Source organism: Acipenser ruthenus, chromosome 14 (assembly GCF_902713425.1).
Source record: "Acipenser ruthenus chromosome 14, fAciRut3.2 maternal haplotype, whole genome shotgun sequence".
NCBI classification, from domain to species: Eukaryota; Metazoa; Chordata; class Actinopteri; order Acipenseriformes; family Acipenseridae; genus Acipenser; species Acipenser ruthenus.
In genome coordinates, this window is record NC_081202.1 from 760579 (window position 1) to 785027 (window position 24449).

Here is a 24449-nt window from a genome sequence, read left to right on the forward strand (position 1 = left end):
CTGCTGTTCGTTTGGTCTCTCCTCCTCCCTGTATCAGTTCTGCACAGTGCAGTGGAGGTGCTGCTGTTCGTTTGGTCCCCCCTCCTCCCTGTATCAGTTCTGCACTGTGCAGTGGAGGTGCTGCTGTTCGTTTGGTCCCCCCTCCTCCTCCCTGTATCAGTTCTGTACTGTGCAGTGGAGGTGCTGCTTTTCGTTTGGTCCCCCCTCCTCCTCCCTGTATCAGTTCTGTACTGTGCAGTGGAGGTGCTGCTGTTCGTTTGGTCTCTCCTCCTCCCTGTATCAGTTCTGCACAGTGCAGTGGAGGTGCTGCTGTTCGTTTGGTCCCCCCTCCTCCCTGTATCAGTTCTGCACTGTGCAGTGGAGGTGCTGCTGTTCGTTTGGTCCCCCCTCCTCCTCCCTGTATCAGTTCTGCACAGTGCAGTGGAGGTGCTGCTGTTCGTTTGGTCTCTCCTCCTCCCTGTATCAGTTCTGCACTGTGCAGTGGAGGTGCTGCTGTTCGTTTGGTCTCTCCTCCTCCCTGTATCAGTACTGCACAGTGCAGTGGAGGTGCTGCTTTTCGTTTGGTCCCCCCTCCTCCTCCCTGTATCAGTACTGCACAGTGCAGTGGAGCTGCTGCTTTTCGTTTGGTCCCCCCTCCTCCTCCCTGTATCAGTTCTGTACTGTGCAGTGGAGGTGCTGCTTTTCGTTTGGTCCCCCCTCCTCCTCCCTGTATCAGTACTGCACAGTGCAGTGGAGGTGCTGCTGTTCGTTTGGTCCCCCCTCCTCCTCCCTGTATCAGTTCTGCACTGTGCAGTGGAGGTGCTGCTGTTCGTTTGGTCTCTCCTCCCTGTATCAGTTCTGCACTGTGCAGTGGAGGTGCTGCTGTTCGTTTGGTCTCTCCTCCTCCCTGTATCAGTACTGCACTGTGCAGTGGAGGTGCTGCTGTTCGTTTGGTCCCCCCTCCTCCTCCCTGTATCAGTACTGCACAGTGCAGTGGAGGTGCTGCTGTTCGTTTGGTCCCCCCTCCTCCTCCCTGTATCAGTTCTGCACTGTGCAGTGGAGGTGCTGCTGTTCGTTTGGTCTTTCCTCCTCCCTGTATCAGTTCTGCACTGTGCAGTGGAGGTGCTGCTGTTCGCTTGGTCCCTCCTCCCTGTATCAGTTCTGCACTGTGCAGTGGAGGTGCTGCTGTTCGTTTGGTCTCTCCTCCTCCCTGTATCAGTTCTGCACTGTGCAGTGGAGGTGCTGCTGTTCGTTTGGTCCCCCCTCCCTGTATCAGTTCTGCACTGTGCAGTGGAGGTGCTGCTGTTCGTTTGGTCTCTCCTCCTCCCTGTATCAGTTCTGCACTGTGCAGTGGAGGTGCTGCTGTTCGTTTGGTCTCTCCTCCTCCCTGTATCAGTACTGCACAGTGCAGTGGAGGTGCTGCTGTTCGTTTGGTCCCCCCTCCTCCTCCCTGTATCAGTTCTGTACTGTGCAGTGGAGGTGCTGCTGTTCGTTTGGTCCCCCCTCCTCCCTGTATCAGTTCTGTACTGTGCAGTGGAGGTGCTGCTGTTCGTTTGGTCCCCCCTCCCTATATCAGTTCTGCACAGTGCAGTGGAGGTGCTGCTGTTCGTTTGGTCCCCCCTCCTCCTCCCTGTATCAGTTCTGCACTGTGCAGTGGAGGTGCTGCTGTTCGTTTGGTCTCTCCTCCTCCCTGTATCAGTTCTGTACTGTGCAGTGGAGGTGCTGCTGTTCGTTTGGTCCCTCCTCCTCCCTGTATCAGTTCTGTACTGTGCAGTGGAGGTGCTGTTGTTCGTTTGGTCCCCCCTCCCTATATCAGTTCTGCACTGTGCAGTGGAGGTGCTGCTGTTCGTTTGGTCTCTCCTCCTCCCTGTATCAGTTCTGTACTGTGCAGTGGAGGTGCTGCTGTTCGTTTGGTTTGAGTCCCATTCCTCTCTTTAGAAGCACCAGTATAATTCCCACCAATACCCCGCTGCATAGTTTAATAACTCATAACACAATTCTGTGAAGTTATTTATAAATAACCTGGAAAAAATAAATAAATAAAACCAGACAACCATTGAACACAAAGCAGTAACTGCACTTTCAAACTGAAGTTTAATTATTGTGCCAAGAGATGAGCAGTTACAATAAATCAAGCTGAAATGAAACAAGTACAGTTTAAAAAAACCCTCGAAAAGAGAACAAGGTTTACTTTGTGCTGGTGTTTCTGTATCCTGGAAACGGGCTGCAGCCGTTACATTCTTACACTAATCTTCAGAGACAAGTGCTCATGTCACGCGAGTGAAACCGCTCAAGTGGATTCCCAAGAACAAGTTCAGGAGGGCATCACAACAGCTCTGGACTCACGCGTTTGAAGAGCCTGTTGTTACAAGAGCTTTCATTGGCTCTCCTTGCTTTGAAAGCAGGCCACCCTACCCTACGACATTCATTCCTGTTTAAAGAAACTTTGGGAACCACTCACCCAAATCTGATGAAACTCCTGCATGGTATTTAATGGTTTTTATCAATTTCCATAAGTTGTTTGGATTCTGCGAGAGCAGTGAAGCCGCCCGACAGGTAGCCTTGAGACTGAACACAGATTAAATGCAACCCAAATGCCCCTCAGTGGACAAGGAGCCTGTAATGATCTGATCCGCCCCTTTCTTCCACTGAATACTCGCGCCAAGGCAGCAAAATCACAAGATACAGAACCCTTCAGCATCTAGAACACACCCACACACCTCTTCATTAAAAATTAAATTCAAACAGGTATGTTCTCATTATTTTTCTCTTGTTAAAAATCTCTTGCATTACAAAATGAGCCATCATACATTACATTACATTACACTGTGGTTCTGAAGCAGCTACAGGGACTGTTCTTCACAGAGCATGAGAAAGTCTGCTTTCTTCTCTTGCTCTTCTGTGGCAGGCCCTGTGCTCACTGCAGCATCCACACCACCACCACACACACACACACACACACACACACACACACACACGGCCATGTGAGCAAAAAACAAAACAAACACACACACACAACCAGTCTCCCCACCCCACACTACAGAAGAGTGTCAGTCATTTTACCATGCTCACAAAACTAGTCTAATACACTCACACACACACACAGTGCAACAGTATTGTGCAGTTACCCTGCCTGCAAATTCTCTCTCTCTCTCTCTCCTATTGCACAGGAGTTTCACCCATGCCAAGTTTTATTACAAGCTCAGGTGTGTCTTACTGAACTCATAGTAAAACCAGGAATGGATCAGACTGCTCTGCAGTAGGTGTCATTTCCACCCCTGCGCACGCACGCACGCACGCACGCACACACACACACGCACAGTGTCCGGCGCCCTGCCCGCAGCCAGCCTCAGCGCAGCCACACAGTGTTGAGCTGCGTCTGGTTCTTGATGCTCGTGTCCATCTTCAGCACCTCGCGGATCGCCATGGTGGCGTAGCAGGAGGGGGGCAGGGAGAACTCCATCCGCAGCGCGCGGTACTGCCCTTCTGGCTCAGACAGAGGGAGGAGAAAGACAAGAGGGGGGAGCGTCAGCGTCTGTCTATCCACATCACACCGCAAGCACCATTATTCAGGTCTTAGTTACAATACCGTCTCACAATGCAGCTCTCGAGAAATTCCCTTTGTGTGCCAAATGTGTTTGTCTTTCAGTTTAGTTCCCATATGGATTTTAAAGCCATTCCCAAAAGGCTTAAACTGAGATAGTTACTTCTGAGTTTAAAAACACACTTATCTGAATTTCACAGATAATTAAACTACAAAGAAAACATGTGCATGGCAAGAGCAGACTGAGCACTCATGAGGAGCGCAGGCCTGTGGAAGCAGGGTCACAGAACAGAGGGGAGCCTCACCTTTAGGATACACAGGAGGCAGCTTCCCTTCCAGCTTCTCAACATCAGTGTGGACCAGCGGGATCTTGAGATCATCGTATGAGATCACCTCCCTGAGGACAGGAAAGAAAGATGCCTGGATGGGACTTGTACAATTCACCTGGGGGCCACACGTCAGCAGTGAACATCGAACCCATTTCAACAACAGCGTTAAAGGGGAACCCAGACAAAACTGTTTTCACCATTACAGTGAGAGCTCCACACTCACACACCTGTTTCTATGTTTTATACATACTTTAAAACAGCCAGAGGGTTCCAGCCATCATTTCTGGAGGCCAGACGCTCTGAAAAACTGTGTTCCTCAGTGTCAGATACGCAGCGGGTGTGTAACTCAGTGTCAGATACGCAGCGGGTGTGTTCCTCAGTGTCAGATACGCAGCGGGTGTGTTCCTCAGTGTCAGATACGCAGCGGGTGTGTTCCTCAGTGTCAGATACGCAGCGGGTGTGTTCCTCAGTGTCAGATACGCAGCGGGTGTGTTCCTCAGTGTCAGATACGCAGCGGGTGTGTTCAGTGTCAGATACGCAGCGGGTGTGTTCCTCAGTGTCAGATACGCAGCGGGTGTGTTCCTCAGTGTCAGATACGCAGCGGGTGTGTTCCTCAGTGTCAGATACGCAGCAGGTGTGTTCCTCAGTGTCAGATACGCAGCGGGTGTGTTCCTCAGTGTCAGATACGCAGCGGGTGTGTTCCTCAGTGTCAGATACGCAGCGGGTGTGTTCCTCAGTGTCAGATACGCAGCGGGTGTGTTCAGTGTCAGATACGCTGCGGGTGTGTTCAGTGTCAGATACGCAGCGGGTGTGTTCCTCAGTGTCAGATACGCAGCGGGTGTGTAACTCAGTGTCAGATACGCAGCGGGTGTGTTCCTCAGTGTCAGATACGCAGCGGGTGTGTTCCTCAGTGTCAGATACGCAGCGGGTGTGTTCCTCAGTGTCAGATACGCAGCGGGTGTGTTCCTCAGTGTCAGATACGCAGCGGGTGTGTTCCTCAGTGTCAGATACGCAGCGGGTGTGTTCCTCAGTGTCAGATACGCAGCGGGTGTGTTCCTCAGTGTCAGATACGCTGCGGGTGTGTTCCTCAGTGTCAGATACGCAGCGGGTGTGTTCCTCAGTGTCAGATACGCAGCGGGTGTGTTCAGTGTCAGATACGCAGCGGGTGTGTTCCTCAGTGTCAGATACGCAGCGGGTGTGTTCCTCAGTGTCAGATACGCAGCGGGTGTGTTCCTCAGTGTCAGATACGCAGCGGGTGTGTTCAGTGTCAGATACGCAGCGGGTGTGTTCCTCAGTGTCAGATACGCAGCGGGTGTGTTCCTCAGTGTCAGATACGCAGCGGGTGTGTTCCTCAGTGTCAGATACGCAGCGGGTGTGTTCCTCAGTGTCAGATACGCAGCGGGTGTGTTCAGTGTCAGATACGCAGCGGGTGTGTTCCTCAGTGTCAGATACGCAGCGGGTGTGTAACTCAGTGTCAGATACGCAGCAGGTGTGTTCCTCAGTGTCAGATACGCAGCGGGTGTGTTCCTCAGTGTCAGATACGCAGCGGGTGTGTTCCTCAGTGTCAGATACGCAGCGGGTGTGTTCCTCAGTGTCAGATACGCAGCGGGTGTGTTCCTCAGTGTCAGATATGCAGCGGGTGTGTTCCTCAGTGTCAGATACGCAGCGGGTGTGTTCAGTGTCAGATACGCAGCGGGTGTGTTCCTCAGTGTCAGATACGCAGCGGGTGTGTTCCTCAGTGTCAGATACGCAGCGGGTGTGTTCCTCAGTGTCAGATACGCTGCGGGTGTGTTCAGTGTCAGATACGCTGCGGGTGTGTTCCTCAGTGTCAGATACGCAGCGGGTGTGTTCCTCAGTGTCAGATACGCAGCGGGTGTGTTCAGTGTCAGATACGCAGCGGGTGTGTTCCTCAGTGTCAGATACGCAGCGGGTGTGTTCCTCAGTGTCAGATACGCAGCGGGTGTGTTCCTCAGTGTCAGATACGCAGCAGGTGTGTTCCTCAGTGTCAGATACGCAGCGGGTGCGTTCAGTGTCAGATACGCAGCGGGTGTGTTCCTCAGTGTCAGATACGCAGCGGGTGTGTTCCTCAGTGTCAGATACGCAGCGGGTGTGTTCCTCAGTGTCAGATACGCAGCGGGTGTGTTCCTCAGTGTCAGATACGCAGCGGGTGTGTTCAGTGTCAGATACGCAGCGGGTGTGTTCCTCAGTGTCAGATACGCAGCGGGTGTGTAACTCAGTGTCAGATACGCAGCGGGTGTGTTCCTCAGTGTCAGATACGCAGCGGGTGTGTTCCTCAGTGTCAGATACGCAGCGGGTGTGTTCCTCAGTGTCAGATACGCAGCGGGTGTGTTCAGTGTCAGATACGCAGCGGGTGTGTTCCTCAGTGTCAGATACGCAGCGGGTGTGTTCCTCAGTGTCAGATACGCAGCGGGTGTGTTCCTCAGTGTCAGATACGCAGCGGGTGTGTTCCTCAGTGTCAGATACGCAGCGGGTGTGTTCCTCAGTGTCAGATACGCAGCGGGTGTGTTCCTCAGTGTCAGATACGCAGCGGGTGTGTTCCTCAGTGTCAGATACGCAGCGGGTGTGTTCCTCAGTGTCAGATACGCAGCGGGTGTGTTCAGTGTCAGATACGCAGCGGGTGTGTTCCTCAGTGTCAGATACGCAGCGGGTGTGTAACTCAGTGTCAGATACGCAGCGGGTGTGTTCCTCAGTGTCAGATACGCAGCGGGTGTGTTCCTCAGTGTCAGATACGCAGCGGGTGTGTTCCTCAGTGTCAGATACGCAGCGGGTGTGTTCAGTGTCAGATACGCAGCGGGTGTGTTCCTCAGTGTCAGATACGCAGCGGGTGTGTTCCTCAGTGTCAGATACGCAGCGGGTGTGTTCCTCAGTGTCAGATACGCAGCGGGTGTGTTCCTCAGTGTCAGATACGCAGCGGGTGTGTTCCTCAGTGTCAGATACGCAGCGGGTGTGTTCCTCAGTGTCAGATACGCAGCGGGTGTGTTCCTCAGTGTCAGATACGCAGCGGGTGTGTTCCTCAGTGTCAGATACGCAGCGGGTGTGTTCCTCAGTGTCAGATACGCAGCGGGTGTGTTCAGTGTCAGATACGCAGCGGGTGTGTAACTCAGTGTCAGATACGCAGCGGGTGTGTTCCTCAGTGTCAGATACGCAGCGGGTGTGTTCCTCAGTGTCAGATACGCAGCGGGTGTGTTCCTCAGTGTCAGATACGCAGCGGGTGTGTTCCTCAGTGTCAGATACGCAGCGGGTGTGTTCAGTGTCAGATACGCAGCGGGTGTGTTCCTCAGTGTCAGATACGCAGCGGGTGTGTTCCTCAGTGTCAGATACGCAGCGGGTGTGTTCCTCAGTGTCAGATACGCAGCGGGTGTGTTCCTCAGTGTCAGATACGCAGCGGGTGTGTTCCTCAGTGTCAGATACGCAGCGGGTGTGTTCCTCAGTGTCAGATACGCAGCGGGTGTGTTCCTCAGTGTCAGATACGCAGCGGGTGTGTTCCTCAGTGTCAGATACGCAGCGGGTGTGTTCCTCAGTGTCAGATACGCAGCGGGTGTGTTCCTCAGTGTCAGATACGCTGCGGGTGTGTTCCTCAGTGTCAGATACGCTGCGGGTGTGTTCCTCAGTGTCAGATACGCTGCGGGTGTGTTCCTCAGTGTCAGATACGCTGCGGGTGTGTTCCTCAGTGTCAGATACGCTGCGGGTGTGTTCCTCAGTGTCAGATACGCTGCGGGTGTGTTCCTCAGTGTCAGATACGCAGCGGGTGTGTTCCTCAGTGTCAGATACGCAGCGGGTGTGTTCCTCAGTGTCAGATACGCAGCGGGTGTGTTCCTCAGTGTCAGATACGCAGCGGGTGTGTTCCTCAGTGTCAGATACGCTGCGGGTGTGTTCCTCAGTGTCAGATACGCAGCGGGTGTGTTCCTCAGTGTCAGATACGCAGCGGGTGTGTTCCTCAGTGTCAGATACGCAGCGGGTGTGTTCAGTGTCAGATACGCAGCGGGTGTGTTCCTCAGTGTCAGATACGCTGCGGGTGTGTTCCTCAGTGTCAGATACGCTGCGGGTGTGTTCCTCAGTGTCAGATACGCAGCGGGTGTGTTCAATGTCAGATACGCAGCGGGTGTGTTCCTCAGTGTCAGATACGCAGCGGGTGTGTTCAGTGTCAGATACGCAGCGGGTGTGTTCCTCAGTGTCAGATACGCAGCGGGTGTGTTCCTCAGTGTCAGATACGCAGCGGGTGTGTTCCTCAGTGTCAGATACGCAGCGGGTGTGTTCCTCAGTGTCAGATACGCTGCGGGTGTGTTCCTCAGTGTCAGATACGCAGCGGGTGTGTTCCTCAGTGTCAGATACGCTGCGGGTGTGTTCAGTGTCAGATACGCTGCGGGTGTGTTCCTCAGTGTCAGATACGCAGCGGGTGTGCTCAGTGTCAGATACACAGCGGGTGTGTTCTGTCTGGGTTGAGCTGTCACTCAACTCACCAGCTGACTTCCTGCGGGCGGGTGATGATTTTGCGGTACGCTCCGGAGAGGGAGTAGTCACGGATCTTGTGCCTCATGTTGTTGATGTCCAGGCCGTCTGCCTCCATCATCTCTTTGTAGCCGTCCCCAACTGACAGCACAAACGAGAGACACACATAATACCAGACCTCCAAATAATCATCCAGAACCTCCTTGCAACTGAAACCCAAGTTTGTCTACTTGAATTAGTTTATCTTTCAGAAGTAACCTGAAACTAGGACCCCGCAGTGTGTGAGGCTGCAGTGCTGCTACAGTGGGGGGCACTCACTCGTGTGTGTGGGGTAAATGACATCGAAGCCAGGCAGAGGCATCACCACGTCGTGGATGGAGTAATCAGCAACCTCGGACTCGGACAGGGGCTCCGCCGTCGCTGCAGGAAGAGGAAACAAAAAAATATATATATTGTTTCCAAACACACACAAACACACAGAGACAGAGACAGAGAGACAGAGACACACACACATACACACACAGAGACAGAGAGACACACACAGATACACACACAAACACAGAGACAGAGTCATACACAAACAGAGAGACAGAGACACACAGAGACAGAGATAGAGAGAGACAGAGACAGACACACACACACAGAGACAGAGACACATACAGAGACAGAGACACACACAGAGACAGAGATAGAGAGACAAAGACACACACACACACAAACAGAGACACACACAAACAGAGACAGACACACACACACAGAAAGAGACAGCGACACACACAGACAGAGAGAGAGAGAGAGAGAGAGAGAGATAGACACACAGAGACAGACACACAAACACAGAGAGACAGACACACACACAAACACAGACAGACACACAAACAGGGACACAAACACACACACACACACATACTGTGATGAGAAGTGCGATCAGTTCAGAGCACATTGACACAGAGGCCTGACAGATAAAACTCCTGGCAATTACCTGGCCATTTAAATAATTGACCCTGACTAGGGAAGCTCTGAAACCCAGGACTAGTGTGAGTTTCAAGGCATGAAGCCCTGCTCTACACTCTCTCTGCCTCACCTCCCCTCAGCACCAGGTCCCCCGGCACTGCCTTCAGCCCAAACTCCTCAATGCGCCGGCTCACCAGGTTGTTCCACATGTAGCTCTGGTAGCTGTGGATGTACATCAGGCGGTTGTTCCTGGGGATCTGAGGACCAGCACAGGGGTGGGGGGCCCATCAGTGATGATCAGCAATCACTGCATGTTGCTTCAGCTATACAACACTGAAGTGTTTATACAGCACTGTCCAAGACTCTTCAAGTGCTTGATTACCAACAGCAGCAACATGTATTAAGGTTACGATTTGTTTCCAATATGTGAAATGCAATTTCAGATGACTTTGTCCTTGCAACAATCACTTGTAGCACTAGAGTGCAGCAGGGAACAGCACAAGTGAAGGCAGCTTCCACTGTGTCCTAGTCCAGCACTAGGAGGCAGCGTCTCTACTCACGATGCCGAACGCAGCGATGATGTTGTTCTTCCCGTAGCTGGAGAGTCCGCGCAGCAGCTGCCCCTCCACGCAGCGCTTCACCGGCAGCTTCCTGAGCGCAGCCTCGGGGTCCTGCGAGCGAGCCCACTCCTCACGGCACTGCACCAGGTACCCCTTCTCAGCTACACACACACAGGGAGAGAGAGGGAGAGATGCACACTGACAATAACCCCATTCCTCATTGCAAATGCCAATTCTCCATGTACAGGGCTTTGCCAGCACCAAGGATAAACCAAAATAGAATTCAAAACAATGTGGATGTTTTTTATAATTCAGTATGCATGAGGAGGGCACTGTGTGGGTGAGTGTGATTTTGTGCACTAGTGTTCTGTACTCGTATCTGTTAGAAAGCACCCAGGAGATGCATGCACACAATGAAGATGTAATATTATGAATGCGTCCATGTCAGAAAGCTGTGTCCAGGCAATGCTAAACCAGACTCCACTGCTGAGCTGGGGGTAGGGGAGCCACTCCCAGAGCTGCATGATGAAGGCACTTTACCTCCAGGACGGGGCTTCAGGATTAAATCGATCACCTCCTTCCAATTGCCCTGCAGAATGGCCCTGATTGAGAGGAATGCAGAAACTCAGGATTGCATTTAAAAGAAAAACAGTCATCCATTCTTTGATTAACAATGAACTGCCTCACTGATCGCTTCGACATTTTAATGGAAACACAGATTTCTTTATGAATTCCACAAGTGAGCTTTTAGCTAATTTTCATCTACTGTATTCTTTATCTCGCTCTTATCTGAATTGAATCTTATTTGCTGCTGATTTTATTGTACTTTATAACGGCTCTTATCTGCAACATGATGTTTTGTAATGTAATATTTTGTAACAATTCTATGTCGCCCTGGACAAGGGCATCTGCTAATAACTAAATATTATTATTATTATTATTATTAATATAATAATAAATAATAATAATAATAATAATAATAATAATAATAATAATAATAATAATAATAATAATAATAACTCTTGCTACAATAACACTGACATTATGCAAAGCCATTTAAATCCAGACTCTCAGTTTAAAGTCACAGACACAGGGGTGTTTCTGGCAGCTCACCTCCCGACCTGGTAGGTGGGCACCGCAGTGGTCCCGAAACGCTGCATGCCGTAGTAGTTGATGAATCCCGTCTCCCGCAGTGAGATCATAGCCTGCTCCACCTGCTCATTCGACCCGGAGATATTCCTGACAACAAGACAGCCTTAACTTACATATCTGTTAGTGCAGTTCATCCCTGCCAGCCCCTCAGCTCTCACCACTACACCACACTGCCTCCCTCCCAGCCCCTCCGCTCTCTCCACTACACCACACTGCCTCCCTCCCAGCCCCTCCGCTCTCTCCACTACACCACACTGCCTCCCTCCCAGCCCCTCCGCTCTCACCACTACACCACACTGCCTCCCTCCCAGCCCCTCCGCTCTCTCCACTACACCACACTGCCTCCCTCCCTCCCTCCGCTCTCTCCACTGCACCACACTGCCTCCCTCCCAGCCCCTCCGCTCTCACCACTACACCACACTGCCTCCCTCCCAGCCCCTCCGCTCTCACCACTACACCACACTGCCTCCCTCCCAGCCCCTCCGCTCTCTCCACTACACCACACTGCCTCCCTCCCAGCCCCTTCGCTCTCACCACTACACCACACTGCCTCCCTCCCAGCCTCTCAGCTCTCACCACTACACCACACTGCCTGCCTCCCTGCCCATCAGCTCTAACCACTAGACCACTCTGCTTACTAGCCCGACCTCTATCCAGTACACCAGTGGTTTTGAACCTTTTCATCTAAGTACCAGTACTTCCAGCAGGGAGCACCAGGTGTACCAGTAACTACGTGCAATCTTAAACTGCTGTTGTAAAACCAAGACCTACCCCAGCTTTGTTGTGTCTGTACTCACTTGTTTGTTGCTGAATGGTTAATCTATGGCTAATCTATGCAACCGATGACTGCATTTGCCTCAGCATGTTTTAAACAGTTAGCGTGGCATTAGTGACCGCACCTTTAATTGTGTCAAAGTTGTAATATGGAGACTGCATGCTGCAGCTCCCATGTGAAGTCCTGATCTGACAGCATGCTGCAGCTCCCATGCTCAGTGTTAGTGAAGTCCTGATCTGACAGCATGCAACACACACAGCTCTTACGATTACATGGTACTGTTTATTTTTCAGTAAAAACTCATTTAAATTTTGTTCTGCCATATTTACGATATTAAGCACACCACAGCAAGCACAGCGTCATATTTTAGATATTCATTTGCACAATCTGAGAGCTACATTTTGTGAATGGCGTTTTTTTTACTGCAATCAAGTAAGCTGCAGCATTTAATTTGAATTCCCTTCATTGCAGTTTTTATTTCTCAGCAGCACACTTCCTAATTGCAGTCCCAAGTATTTCTGTGTGTTAAAATGGTCAATTTGAGAAATAAACGGTTTTCCCTGCAACAGCTGACCCTGCTTTAGTACAAAACCCAGCTACATATGGTTACATTACGGTAACGGTACTCTGACACTACCGTGCCTGCTTCTTTGGCTGAAGAGATATTATCAGATCATCTAACATCACCAATCTTAAACTCCTGACGGTAAACAATGCAACTAAATCTATTACATCTGGGATGCAAGACGCAACAGACGAAAACAAATCCATTTCTGTTGAATCAAAGCTTTATTTAGTCACTCTACGATTTGACTGGCGAAAGATAATTACTGGGTTATAGGAGTTCACAAATAATTTTTTCAAGCTTGGTACGGTAGCATTTTTACTTTTGTTTAATTGTTGAGGTTTTCATGGCATTTTGTTAATGGCACGGGTGCAACACACAAACCCTAAGTGTATTATTTTAGTTTTTCGCTGTTCTTGTGCTACATTTCTTAAATGCAACTGTTCATTTAAAGCTACATATTTACAAAACTACTCACACGTTTGGTCACCATCACAATTGTCGCAAGAAACTGAGGTTCCCGTATTCTGCTGGTGTTCCAGCACCTCTTAGCACTACAAGCATTTGTATTCCATCAAATTGTTACCATCTTTCTCGCACTTCAGTTTATTAAAACATGTGAGATACGTTTTTTATATACAGACCAACATCATGTCGCTTTCCTAAATATTGACACATGCTTTTAAAAGGGAGGCATTTTTGTGCCTAACCCTGAAACACATTATGTCCTGCATCATTAATTCTCATTTCTCTGTGATTCAGTGGTACAGACAGATTGATACATCCCAATGGTGTGATTGAGGAATCATATCATCATAAACAACACCTGCTGGTGTGTACCAGTGGCAAGCCCCTCACGTTCCAGCACTGGTACACGTACCACTGGCTGAAAACCAGTGCACTGCACCACACTGCCTCCCTCCCAGCAGTCCCACACAGAAGCCTGGTCTCACCTGATCACCACAGTGAAGTGGTTTCCCTGCAGCTCCCCCAGTTTCAAGGGGTGTTTCTGGTACGAGAAGTTCCCTAGCTTGAAGTTCATCAGGCACGTGTTGAGGTGAGAAAGTCTCTGAGCAGTGATCCTGGAGAAAGAGAGAGAGAAAGAGTGCAGTGATGGAAACTCGCTTTGTCATAAGGGGGGGGACTGTGCCATTGTGTTATTTGTCCCTGTTTGTTCAGAGTTCGGTCTGCATCCTGTTTGTAATATGCAGGCAGGGTAACTGCACAATACTGTTGCACTGTGTGTATGTGTGAGAGAGTGTATTAGACTAGTTTTGTGAGCATGGCAAAATGACTGACACACACTCTTCTGTAGTGTGGGGTGGGGAGACTGGGGGTGTGTGTGTTTGTTTTGTTTTTTGCTCACATGGCCCTGTGTGTGTGTGTGTGTGTGTGTGTTTGTGGTGGTGGTGTGGATGCTGCAGTGAGCACAGGGCCTGCCACAGAAGAGCAATGAGGCTGCATATTTCCTAGATTAAATATATACTTTAGTTCTGAAAAAAGCAGGACCATCAAATGGGAGTTTATTTTAACTGTTTAAAATACCAATTATATACCAGGTTCCCCATATTTAGATTTTTCAGCCACACCTATTGATTTGTACTGAATGCAAAAGCACTGAGCACAACTGAAAATCAACCTGAAGGCTACCCTGCAGACTGATCTGCAACTGCATTTACTATGGAGAAAAATGAAGAAATCCAAAGCATACCCTATTCTACAGTGCAAGGAGAATGAATTGAAGGAATGCACTTACTTTTGCACAGCAATCCTCTGGACGGTGATCGCCCTTTTGTCTTTGGTTCCCATGTAGGAAATGAGGTTCGGCTTTATTCTGCAGGACGCAAAACGATTTGTCATTAGAAGTGGAACTCTGTATCCACACATTCACAGAATCCCTGATCACCAGCAGAGATGCTGCTGCTGTGCATCTCCTCCCTCAGCAAGGCAAGCAGGGCACCAACTTCTTACTCCCTTTGTGAACTCTGTATCCACACAATCCCTGATCACCAGCAGAGATGCTGCTGCTGTGCATCTCCTCCCTCAGCAAGGCAAGCAGGGCACCAACTTCTTACTCCCTTTGTGAACTCTGTATCCACACATTCACACAATCCCTGATCACCAGCAGAGATGCTGCTGCTGTGCATCTCCTCCCTCAGCAAGGCAAGCACGGCACCAACTTCTTACTCCCTTTGTGAACTCTGTATCCACACATTCACACAATCCCTGATCACCAGCAGAGATGCTGCTGCTGTGCATCTCCTCCCTCAGCAAGGCAAGCAGGGCACCAACTTCTTACTCCCTTTGTGAACTCTGTATCCACACATTCACACAATCCCTGATCACCAGCAGAGATGCTGCTGCTGTGCATCTCCTCCCTCAGCAAGGCAAGCATGGCACCAACTTCTTACTCCCTTTGTGAACTCTGTATCCACACATTCACACAATCCCTGATCACCAGCAGAGATGCTGCTGCTGTGCATCTCCTCCCTCAGCAAGGCAAGCAGGGCACCAACTTCTTACTCCCTTTGTCAAGGCATTAAATGTTATTTATTTTCTCCCCAGTTACTTTAGAAACAAACATAAAAAACAAAAGGTATTGTATTAAAACACATTTAACATTTCTGGAGTAAAAGAGGATTCACATTTTAATTTAAATTTGACATTCAAGTATTGTACACAGAGAATCCAGACTGCTTCCATGCTTGTTTGAAAGATTGCTATGTAATAATTAAGGTGTGTGTAGTTGTGGGATGTCGCCACGTCTCGTTGCCTTGTCTTCTACTGCCCAAGAAGAGACAATATCCCACAGCCACACACATTCCAAACTGCAATTATATCATGGCTAGGAGGTCATTTCAAATTATAAACAAGAAAAAAGGGAAGACTGATCCATCCTGGTTTTACTATGAGTTTAATAAGACACACCTGAGCTTGTTACCTATACACACTGGGGCTGATCAAGCTCCTATGTCTCATTTCCATCCCTGAAATGAAGCGTGGCAATGTCCTGAGATATCGCCATGGCTATGCCATTGAAATGAACAGGAGGGTGATCCTCCTTATTGTGCAACATGGGAATTACAACACTGACATATCCCATACGAGACAGACTCAGTGGATTGCTCTCAGCAGGCCAGTGTGCAGACCTTGCAATACATGAATAAAGCTGGGCAGCCTTGCCTGAGGAACTTGGAGAGCACGTTGATGGCCTCCATGGTGTCCTTGTTCTCCTTGTAGAGGGTGCAGTGGCAGAAATTCCCTCTGCTCTTGGGCCACGAGTGCTTCCTGGGGGCTTTGGAGTCAGAGAGAAACACGAAGGGGCATTCTTTACTCATTCTGCACTCAAACCCAGCCCTAGAGACCTCCCTTACAGCCCTCTACTGCAAGCACTCCACACTAACTGGAACCTGACCTCTGTGTGTGTGTGTGTGTGCGTGTGTGTGTGAGTGTGTGTGTGAGTCTGTACACCTCACAAAGTGTCACGCTTCAACCTTCTTGATAATTCAATTATTTAATTATAAATGAAATACGATCAGAAGCTAGAAATCAGTCTGGTGTGTTTAGGGATACCTTCTCTCACAGGACACCCTTGAACACGCCTCAATGGGAACATGGTGTTTGGAGGCTCTGCTTCCTCTCCCAGCAGGGTACATGCCTCCCTGCCTCCACCCTCCCCACTCCCGTTCCCCAGCCCGACCTGGTGCCATCTCATTACTCAGAGCAGAGGGCAGGCGACTCTTACCTGGTGCAGTTCGGAGCTCTGTCCAACCAGAGAACAGCAAAAGGAGCACAAAACAGTGTTACTGAGGTTAATTATAATTCACTGAGAGTCAGTGTGCCAGAAGCAAACTGAAAACAATTATAAAAGGGAGAGTTCTGGTAGCATGCGATGAGGAGTCGGGGAATAATGTCGAGCTCCAACTTTTCTGTGCAGCAGAGAGAGGAAAACTACACTGGAATGCAAATGTTTTTATTTGAACAGCCACTAGAGTTTTCTGTAGCGTCTGGGATACAACTCCTGCTCATACAGTAGTTATGTGAGGGCAATTTCCCAAATTCATTAACTACGACCCCATTTAACATTCATTTATATTATTGCTAAAAGAGAATAAGTTGATGATGTTGACTGCTGCAATTGTGTGCAAGTGGAAGTTTCTCCTTCCCCAGGATATATCAGGGGCCGATCACATGAACGCCAGAGGAGGAAGTCTGTGTGCAGCATGTATCTGACTTCATCTATAGTGCAAGAGTCAGTCTGCTTGGGAGAGCTCAGCCAGAGCAAAGTGCATTACAGAAAGGTTAAGATCCAGAGAAATGACTTTTGGGAGGTATTGGTGGATCTGCAGGTCTGGGATCTAGTCTGGATTTATCCCAAAAACAGCGTGCAATGCGTTTGAGACCGGCTTCCACATGCACGGGACATGCAGCGAACTCTCAGGTTCCCCGAAGCTCCCTCCCAGCCCATCGAGATGGGAGAGCAGACCACATGCAGTGAGCGAACATTGGGTACAACAGAATATACAGCATGCACAAAACAACGAGCATACTGATATCATGGCATTAAAATACAGGAACTAGAATTACCTGAAAGCAAACCCAACCAATATATACATGCCATATTGAAGATCTTTATCTGTCTGCCAAACACACATTTGATTCTGTTACGAACTGCATTAGAGAGCCGAATCAGAACAAAAGCCTCCACAGGCTTCATTTCACCTTCAAGTAGCCTTGCGTCGAGACAAGGTCAGAACAGAGAGAGCGTTAGAACAGACACAGCACAGTGAACAGAACACAGAGACACCGTACAGCACAGAATCAGAGCCAGAGAGCGTTACAACAGAGACAGCACAGTGAACAGAACACACAGACACCGTACAGCACAGAATCAGAGCCAGAGAGCTCTGAGAAGGGAAAGGTTTCTCTTGTACTGTTGTTTTGGGGCAGCACGTGGGTGAGTGGATTTCAGAGACAGAGTGAAAAGGTATTTGGCTCACTACAAGTACCGCCTGTACCTGCCAGTGCTTTCTTCCCGGCAGCGTGGTAGGCCACAATGAACCTGCGTCCCTCCCGCTCCTCGGTCTTCGTCTCCAGCCCGGGGAACAGAGACTTCACTGCCTGGTGCAGCAGAGTGCGCTTCTCTTTAGTGTCCTCCAGGACCTGAGGGGACAGGAACAGAGAGACAGGGATATAGACACACTACACAGCCTGGTGTAGTAGGGTGCGCTTCTCTTTAGTGTCCTCCAGGACCTGAGGGGACAGGAACAGAGAGACAGGGATATAGACACACTACACAGCCTGGTGTAGTAGGGTGCGCTTCTCTTTAGTGTCCTCCAGGACCTGAGGGGACAGGAACAGAGAGACAGGGATATAGACACACTACACAGCCTGGTGTAGTAGGGTGCACTTCTCTTCCTAGAAGGGGATGTTTAAATTCACAATAATAATTCTTACAAGACTGGCCACCCAATGAAGGCAGTGCATCAGAACGAAGGCCCCCCCCTCCCGTGCTCTGTCACTGCCTGCTCCTCCTCCTCCTCTCCCCCTGGAGGCTGAGACCCCCTCACCTCCAGGGACACAGTGCCCTCCTTGTTCTTGAACTGCTGCAGATCCTCCAGCTGCTTTTTCTGCTCCTCAGTCAGCACCTCCGACACATCCAGAGGAGGGTCCTGGGGAGACGACAGCAGCGTCACAGCATGCATGCTCTCTGCAAACACGCACAGTAGGGTAAAAGCATACACTGTGCACTCAAACTAACCCAGCTTCCTGGCCCATTGAAACCCTTCCGTTACCCCGGGATGTTACAGTGCATTACTAATCCCCTATTCACTTCACCAATAAGCTGTACTACTGCACCTACTGTTCTCCCGCAGCACTGGCTTTCACTCCACAAACAGTCCTTCCCTTGGCCTTCACAAACCTGTCAACCCTGTGTACTGCTCTACGAACTGATCCTCCTGTCGCAGGGGGGAGATCAGGCCAGCACAGTGGCCATGCTTCCTTGTTCTTATGCAACCCTTTTCATTCCAGTCTAGCCCAGTCCTGTCCCACATCACCCAGCCTGACATTAGCTAGCAAAGTCTCACCTCTGAATCCACAGGCACAGACAGGTCGTCCAGATGCAAAATTGTGCCATCTTTACTGATCTCATGGACCACAAAGTCTGAGTACCTGAGAACACAAACGTGACCAGTTAAGAGATTGACAGGGCCTCCAGAGACAGCATTACCTTGCATTATAGAGGATCACCACAGAGGGAGCTCACTTGTTTGTATTATAGAGGATCACCACAGAGGGAGCTCACTTGTTTGTATTATAGAGGATCACCACAGAGGGAGCTCACTTGTTTGTATTATAGAGGATCACCACAGAGGGAGCTCACTTGTTTGTATTATAGAAGATCACCACATAGGGAGCTCGCTTGTTTGTATTATAGAGGATCACCACAGAGGGAGCTCACTTGTTTGTATTATAGAGGACCACCACAGAGGGAGCACTTGTTTGCATCATCATCAGAAGCAATGCACCTTTTGGCACTTTACAACAAACAGCCAAAAATTAAATCAGGTTCAAAACTGGTGAAGCGTGGTGATTCAGTCTAGAGAGGAAATCCTGATGGTTGAGCGTCTGTTTAAGATGTTCATCACCGCTCAGGAGAGCGTCTGATAAGATGTTCATCACCGCTCAGGAGAGTGTCTGAAAATGATGTCTGAAAAGCCCAAATCAAATTAATTAAAATCTCTACCTCCACCTCCACTAACCAAGGACAGTCCTTCCAGCTGTCGGACCACACCCACCTCTCCTTCAGGATCCCGGAGAAGCCCTCGTGTTTGCTGACGAACTTCAGTATCCCAACATCCTTCTCTGCGAGTCCGTGCTTCATCATGTCTGCAAAGCTTTCTCCTCCCTGTCCTTGCCCTGCCAGCTCCTCTCCCTCGCTCTCCTCCTCCACAGGCATCTCCTCCTCCTCCTCCTCTTCCTCCTTTCTCTTCTCACTCCCCCCATTCTTAGACTCCTGCAGTTTGGGTTTTTTGGCGCTCCCTGGGCAGGGGTTCCCCTCCTCTGGACAGGGGCGCTTCTCCGCTACCCTGGCCAGGGTGCCTTCAGGCTCCATCCCTTCCATCGCCTGGAGCAGCAGAGGGGGCTTTGTGAAGGAAATCACGGCACGAGCCGCCAAAGAGAAGCAGTCAGTGCAGGTGGGTCTCCAACGGATCAGAGCAGCAGAGTGCAGCAAGCTTCCAGCAGACACGCCAATCACAACTCTGGAAAACAACAACACAGGGATGGGGGAAAGGATCAGCCAGAGGATTGCCTGCAAACACACTTGTAGTACCCAAGAGATGAACTAGCTGAATAGCCAAGATAAAAACAGTCAAATAGGACGATTAGTCGCTACTTATAATAAAATATGAATAAACGGATTTGAATAAAAGTCTGGTGCGCTGTTTGGGATGTATTGTTTCAGAACACTTTGCTGTTTTTTTGTATTTTTAGCACGGGCCCATGTAACAATGCAAGACCGACACACTGCCCCGTGAGCACGGGCCCATGTAACAATGCAAGACCGACACACTGCCCCGTGAGCACGGGCCCATGTAACAATGCAAGACCGACACACTGCCCCGTGAGCACGGGCCCATGTAACAATGCAAGACCGACACACTGCCCCGTGAGCACGGGCCCATGTAACAATGCAAGACTGACACACTGCCCCGTGAGCACGGGCCCATGTAACAATGCAAGACTGACACAGAGACAGAACAGGCGCTTCTCATACTGCCAGATTGTGGAACTCTCAACAGCTAAATGTCCTCCTCACCACATTACAAAGAGAGATGCTAGACCACTACTGGCCTTATTAGGATGTTAACTGGACACACCTGAAACTCCTAAACCTCAGGCGGTACAAATTAGGCTCAACTTTTAAAACCTGTAATCCAATCGGAGTCTTATTTCAATCATTAATTACCTTATTTTATTATTTAGTCATTTAGGAGAGGCTTTTATCCAAAGTGACATACAGAGACAACTGCTGCAGAGTCACTTCCAATTGGACCCCGGTTTTTAAGTCTCACCCAAAGGTGAGACGGTGCACAAGGAGGTTAAGTGACTTACTCAGGGTCACACACAGTGAGTCAGTGGCTAAACTGGGATTTGAACTGGGAACCTCCTGGTATCAAGCTCTTTTCTTTAACTGCTGGACCATCAAACCTCCTACAAGGTCTTAATTGAAAAAAAATAATAATATTACACCGAGGTCCAAAAATATCGAAACATTCTCTGAGGCCTTGGATCCGTACTCATGTTGTATCTTAGTATCCCTGAATAGCGAAGCATCTTATTATTATTATTATTATTATTATTATTATTATTATTAATAATAATCAAGCCGCCTCACACGTTGAGCTATACTGTTGCTATCTCGGGACATCAAGACAGAAAAGAAGCGGCTATAAATGCAAGGACAGCGCGAGTATAATCAACACTTTCTATTCCTGTATGTGTTTGTACAGCAGGTCACGCCGCCTGTATACCCAGCTGTGGGAATGTTACACAATATCGCTGCCGCTGTTTCCCGACAGTCCAGTCGGTTAAAGAGGAGTGTAAACATTTAGAAATAAACGGCAGGGCTACTTCATTCAAGTTGGGATTGTTGTCATTTTACGTAATATTTTTTCTCTCTAATGTTATGAACATTATTTGTATTTAACGCACATGAAGAATATATGGTCCCCAGACTCCCCATTATTATTATTATTATTATTATTAGTTTATTTAGCAGACGCCTTTATCCAAGGCGACTTACAGAGACTAGGGTGTGTGAACTATGCATCAGCTGCAGAGTCACTTACAACTACGTCTCACCCGAAAGACGGAGCACAAGGAGGTGAAGTGACTTGCTCAGGGTCACACAATGAGTCAGTGGCTGAGGTGGGATTTGAACCGGGGACCTCCTGGTTACAAGCCTGTTTCTTTAACAAGTGGACCACACACCCTCCTCCTCCCATCCCAGACTGATCGCATATGAATTAATGTGTTTTCGTTAGAATCCCAAAATCTTCGCTCTCCACGCTCCCATTATGTATTGAAGTTTCTGGGTCTCAATGAAAGCGGTTCCCGTGGCGGATTTAACCAGCACTGAATGAAAGGGCCCGTGTCTGAGAGGTCAGATCTTTCATTAGGATGTGCAGATACTCGCGGCACACGCAGACCTGCTCCACTTTACTAACGGCGTGTCAGCCTAGTCCCTATTGGTGACCATGGATGGAATTAATAATACGATGGAGACAAATGTAGAATATAGTGCAATGACGCAATACAAATGCCATACTGTACTTAAAGTAACTCCTGAATCACTGTAGTTCTCACCGTCGATGTAGTTTCTACAGGCTGACCCAACAACGACTCCATACGCGAGGTGACGCTAATAATAATAATAACAACAACAACGACTCCATACGCGAGGTGACGCTAATAATACTAATAACAACAACGACTCCATACACGAGTCACACTAATAATACTAATAACAACAACGACTCCATACGCGAGGTGACGCTAATAATACTAATAACAACAACGACTCCATACACGAGTCACACTAATAATACTAATAACAACAACGACTCCATACGCGAGGTGACGCTAATAATACTAATAACAACAACGACTCCATACGCGAGGTGACGCTAATAATACTAATAACAACAACGACTCCATACGCGAGGTGACGCTAATAATACTAATAACAACAACGACTCCATACGCGAGGTGATGCTAATAATACTAATAACAACAACGACTCCATACACGAGTCACACTAATAATACTAATAACAACAACGACTCCATACGCGAGGTGACGCTAATAATACTAATAACAACAACGACTCCATACGCGAGGTGACGCTAATAATACTAATAACAACAACGACTCCATACGCGAGGTGACGCTAATAATACTAATAACAACAACGACTCCATACGCGAGGTGACGCTAATAATACTAATAACAACAACGACTCCATACGCGAGGTGACGCTAATAATACTAATAACAACAACGACTCCATACGCGAGGTGACGCTAATAATACTAATAACAACAACGACTCCATACGCGAGGTGACACTAATAATACTAATAACAACAACGACTCCATACGCGAGGTGACGCTAATAATACTAATAACAACAACGACTCCATACGCGAGGTGACGCTAATAATACTAATAACAACAACGACTCCATACGCGAGGTGACGCTAATAATACTAATAACAACAACGACTCCATACGCGAGGTGACGCTAATAATACTAATAACAACAACGACTCCATACGCGAGTCACACTAATAATACTAATAACAACAACGACTCCATACGCGAGGTGACGCTAATAATACTAATAACAACAACGACTCCATACGCGAGGTGACGCTAATAATACTAATAACAACAACGACTCCATACGCGAGGTGACGCTAATAATACTAATAACAACAACGACTCCATACGCGAGGTGACGCTAATAATACTAATAACAACAACGACTCCATACGCGAGGTGACGCTAATAATACTAATAACAACAACGACTCCATACGCGAGGTGACGCTAATAATACTAATAACAACAACGATGTATTTCAGACAAGGCCTCCGTGACACACTCCAGCACTAATCCAAATTACATTTTTAAAATCCATTTCTAAAGACAAACCCCTCGAACAGCACTGCTGTCGACACAGCGTTTCACGCACTAGCGATTAAACCTTTCTGGCTGAGTAAAGAAACGGTTTATTGTTTTTAAAATGTCTAAGAGACTCTACCTGCAGCAGCTCGAGCTCACTCTCTGCAGTGCACGCGCCGCCAGCTTCTTTCTGCAACAAGACGAAGCACGTGCGTGCCCTAACCCCGGATACACACCGCGTGCTTGGCACGCCCAACCTCGGACTAAACACGCCCACACACCTGCTCTCATTCGCCAGCGCCGCTGTCCGTCAGTGACTTGGACACGCCTTGTTAACCCTTAGTACTCGCGGATCGAATAGTTTAATTCTCCTCGTAATGCAGCATCGCTGTTAGAATGCTGTTTACACTATGTGATGCTCGAGGGTCCAGATCGCTTCAGACTCAGGGACGCAAGGATAGCAGCACTGCAACATTTGGAACTGAGCAGGAGTGGCATCAGATGCGTCCCTAACTCTACAATCACAGGAGTTGTGTTTCTCCACGCTTTAGTCAAACATCAGTCAGTGTCAAGCATTCTTTTTGCAATTTTAATCAAAAACCTTTCACCTTGTTGGACAGTGCTTCACCCTTCCCTTTAGTATTGCTGCCATCAGTCTGTATGTTATGGAATTGAAAGTAAATACCTGGCTCTGTCTTATCTCCTTGTTTAAATATTGACTCAACATTGGAAAGTTTCCAGCTTGAACCAGCCTGTTTCCTAATTACAGCCAGTGATCTACATTGTTTCCTTATACACCCTGGGACACATTTAATCCGGGCCAGGCGGTCTGCTAATGTTCAGCTCTGGGATGTATGGACTAATTCTGCTTCACTGATGTTTGATGCACACTGACTCTATCCTCCAATGGGTTTGATGCACACTGACTCTATCCTCCAATGGGTTTGATGCACACTGACTCTATCCTCCAATGGGTTTGATGCACTGACTCTATCCTCCAATGGGTTTGATGCACTGACTCTATCCTCCAATGGGTTTGATGCACTGACTCTATCCTCCAATGGGTTTGATGCACACTGACTCTATCCTCCAATGGGTTTGATGCACTGACTCTATCCTCCAATGGGTTTGATGCACACTGACTCTATCCTCCAATGGGTTTGATGCACTCTCTATCCTCCAATGGGTTTGATGCACACTGACTCTATCCTCCAATGGGTTTGATGCACTCTCTATCCTCCAATGGGTTTGATGCACTGACTCTATCCTCCAATGGGTTTGATGCACACTGACTCTATCCTCCAATGGGTTTGATGCACACTGACTCTATCCTCCAATGGGTTTGATGCACTGACTCTATCCTCCAATGGGTTTGATGCACACTGACTCTATCCTCCAATGGGTTTGATGCACTGACTCTATCCTCCAATGG

At 48.7% G+C, this 24449-nt stretch overlaps 1 protein-coding gene across 2 annotated transcripts; it reads right to left on the minus strand.

Annotated features, from left to right (window-relative positions):
- Positions 1–2035: 2035 nt before the first annotated feature.
- On the minus strand, positions 2036–23264 carry LOC117419993 (pseudouridylate synthase 7 homolog). 2 transcript variants are annotated; one of them, XM_058985474.1, is made up of 17 exons: positions 23157–23264; positions 19129–19593; positions 18418–18502; positions 17899–18000; positions 17347–17491; positions 16074–16091; positions 15512–15623; positions 14085–14162; positions 13282–13410; positions 10950–11075; positions 10377–10438; positions 9837–9997; positions 9407–9533; positions 8641–8742; positions 8334–8463; positions 3829–3920; positions 2036–3465 (listed from the first exon to the last, which is right to left on the minus strand). In XM_058985474.1, the coding sequence occupies exons 2-17, from the start codon at positions 19452–19454 to the stop codon at positions 3329–3331; spliced, it is 1932 nt and encodes a 643-aa protein (XP_058841457.1). In that variant the 5' UTR covers positions 19455–19593; positions 23157–23264; the 3' UTR covers positions 2036–3328. The 2 variants fall into 2 exon arrangements, with proteins under 2 accessions (XP_058841457.1, XP_058841458.1); XM_058985475.1 differs by lacking the exon at positions 16074–16091.
- Between the last annotated feature and the right edge of the window lie 1185 nt (positions 23265–24449).

Excerpts from the sequence above, each read along its gene's own strand:
- LOC117419993 (XM_058985474.1), bottom strand. The coding sequence starts at position 19,454 with ATGGAAGGGATGGAGCCTGAAGGCACCCTGGCCAGGGTAGCGGAGAAG. Across the intron at positions 17,492-17,898 it reads AGGGCACTGTGTCCCTGGAG|GTCCTGGAGGACACTAAAGA; the intron begins GTGAGGGGGTCT and ends CTGTCCCCTCAG. Across the intron at positions 11,076-13,281 it reads CACTTCACTGTGGTGATCAG|GAATATCTCCGGGTCGAATG; the intron begins GTGAGACCAGGC and ends TCTTGTTGTCAG.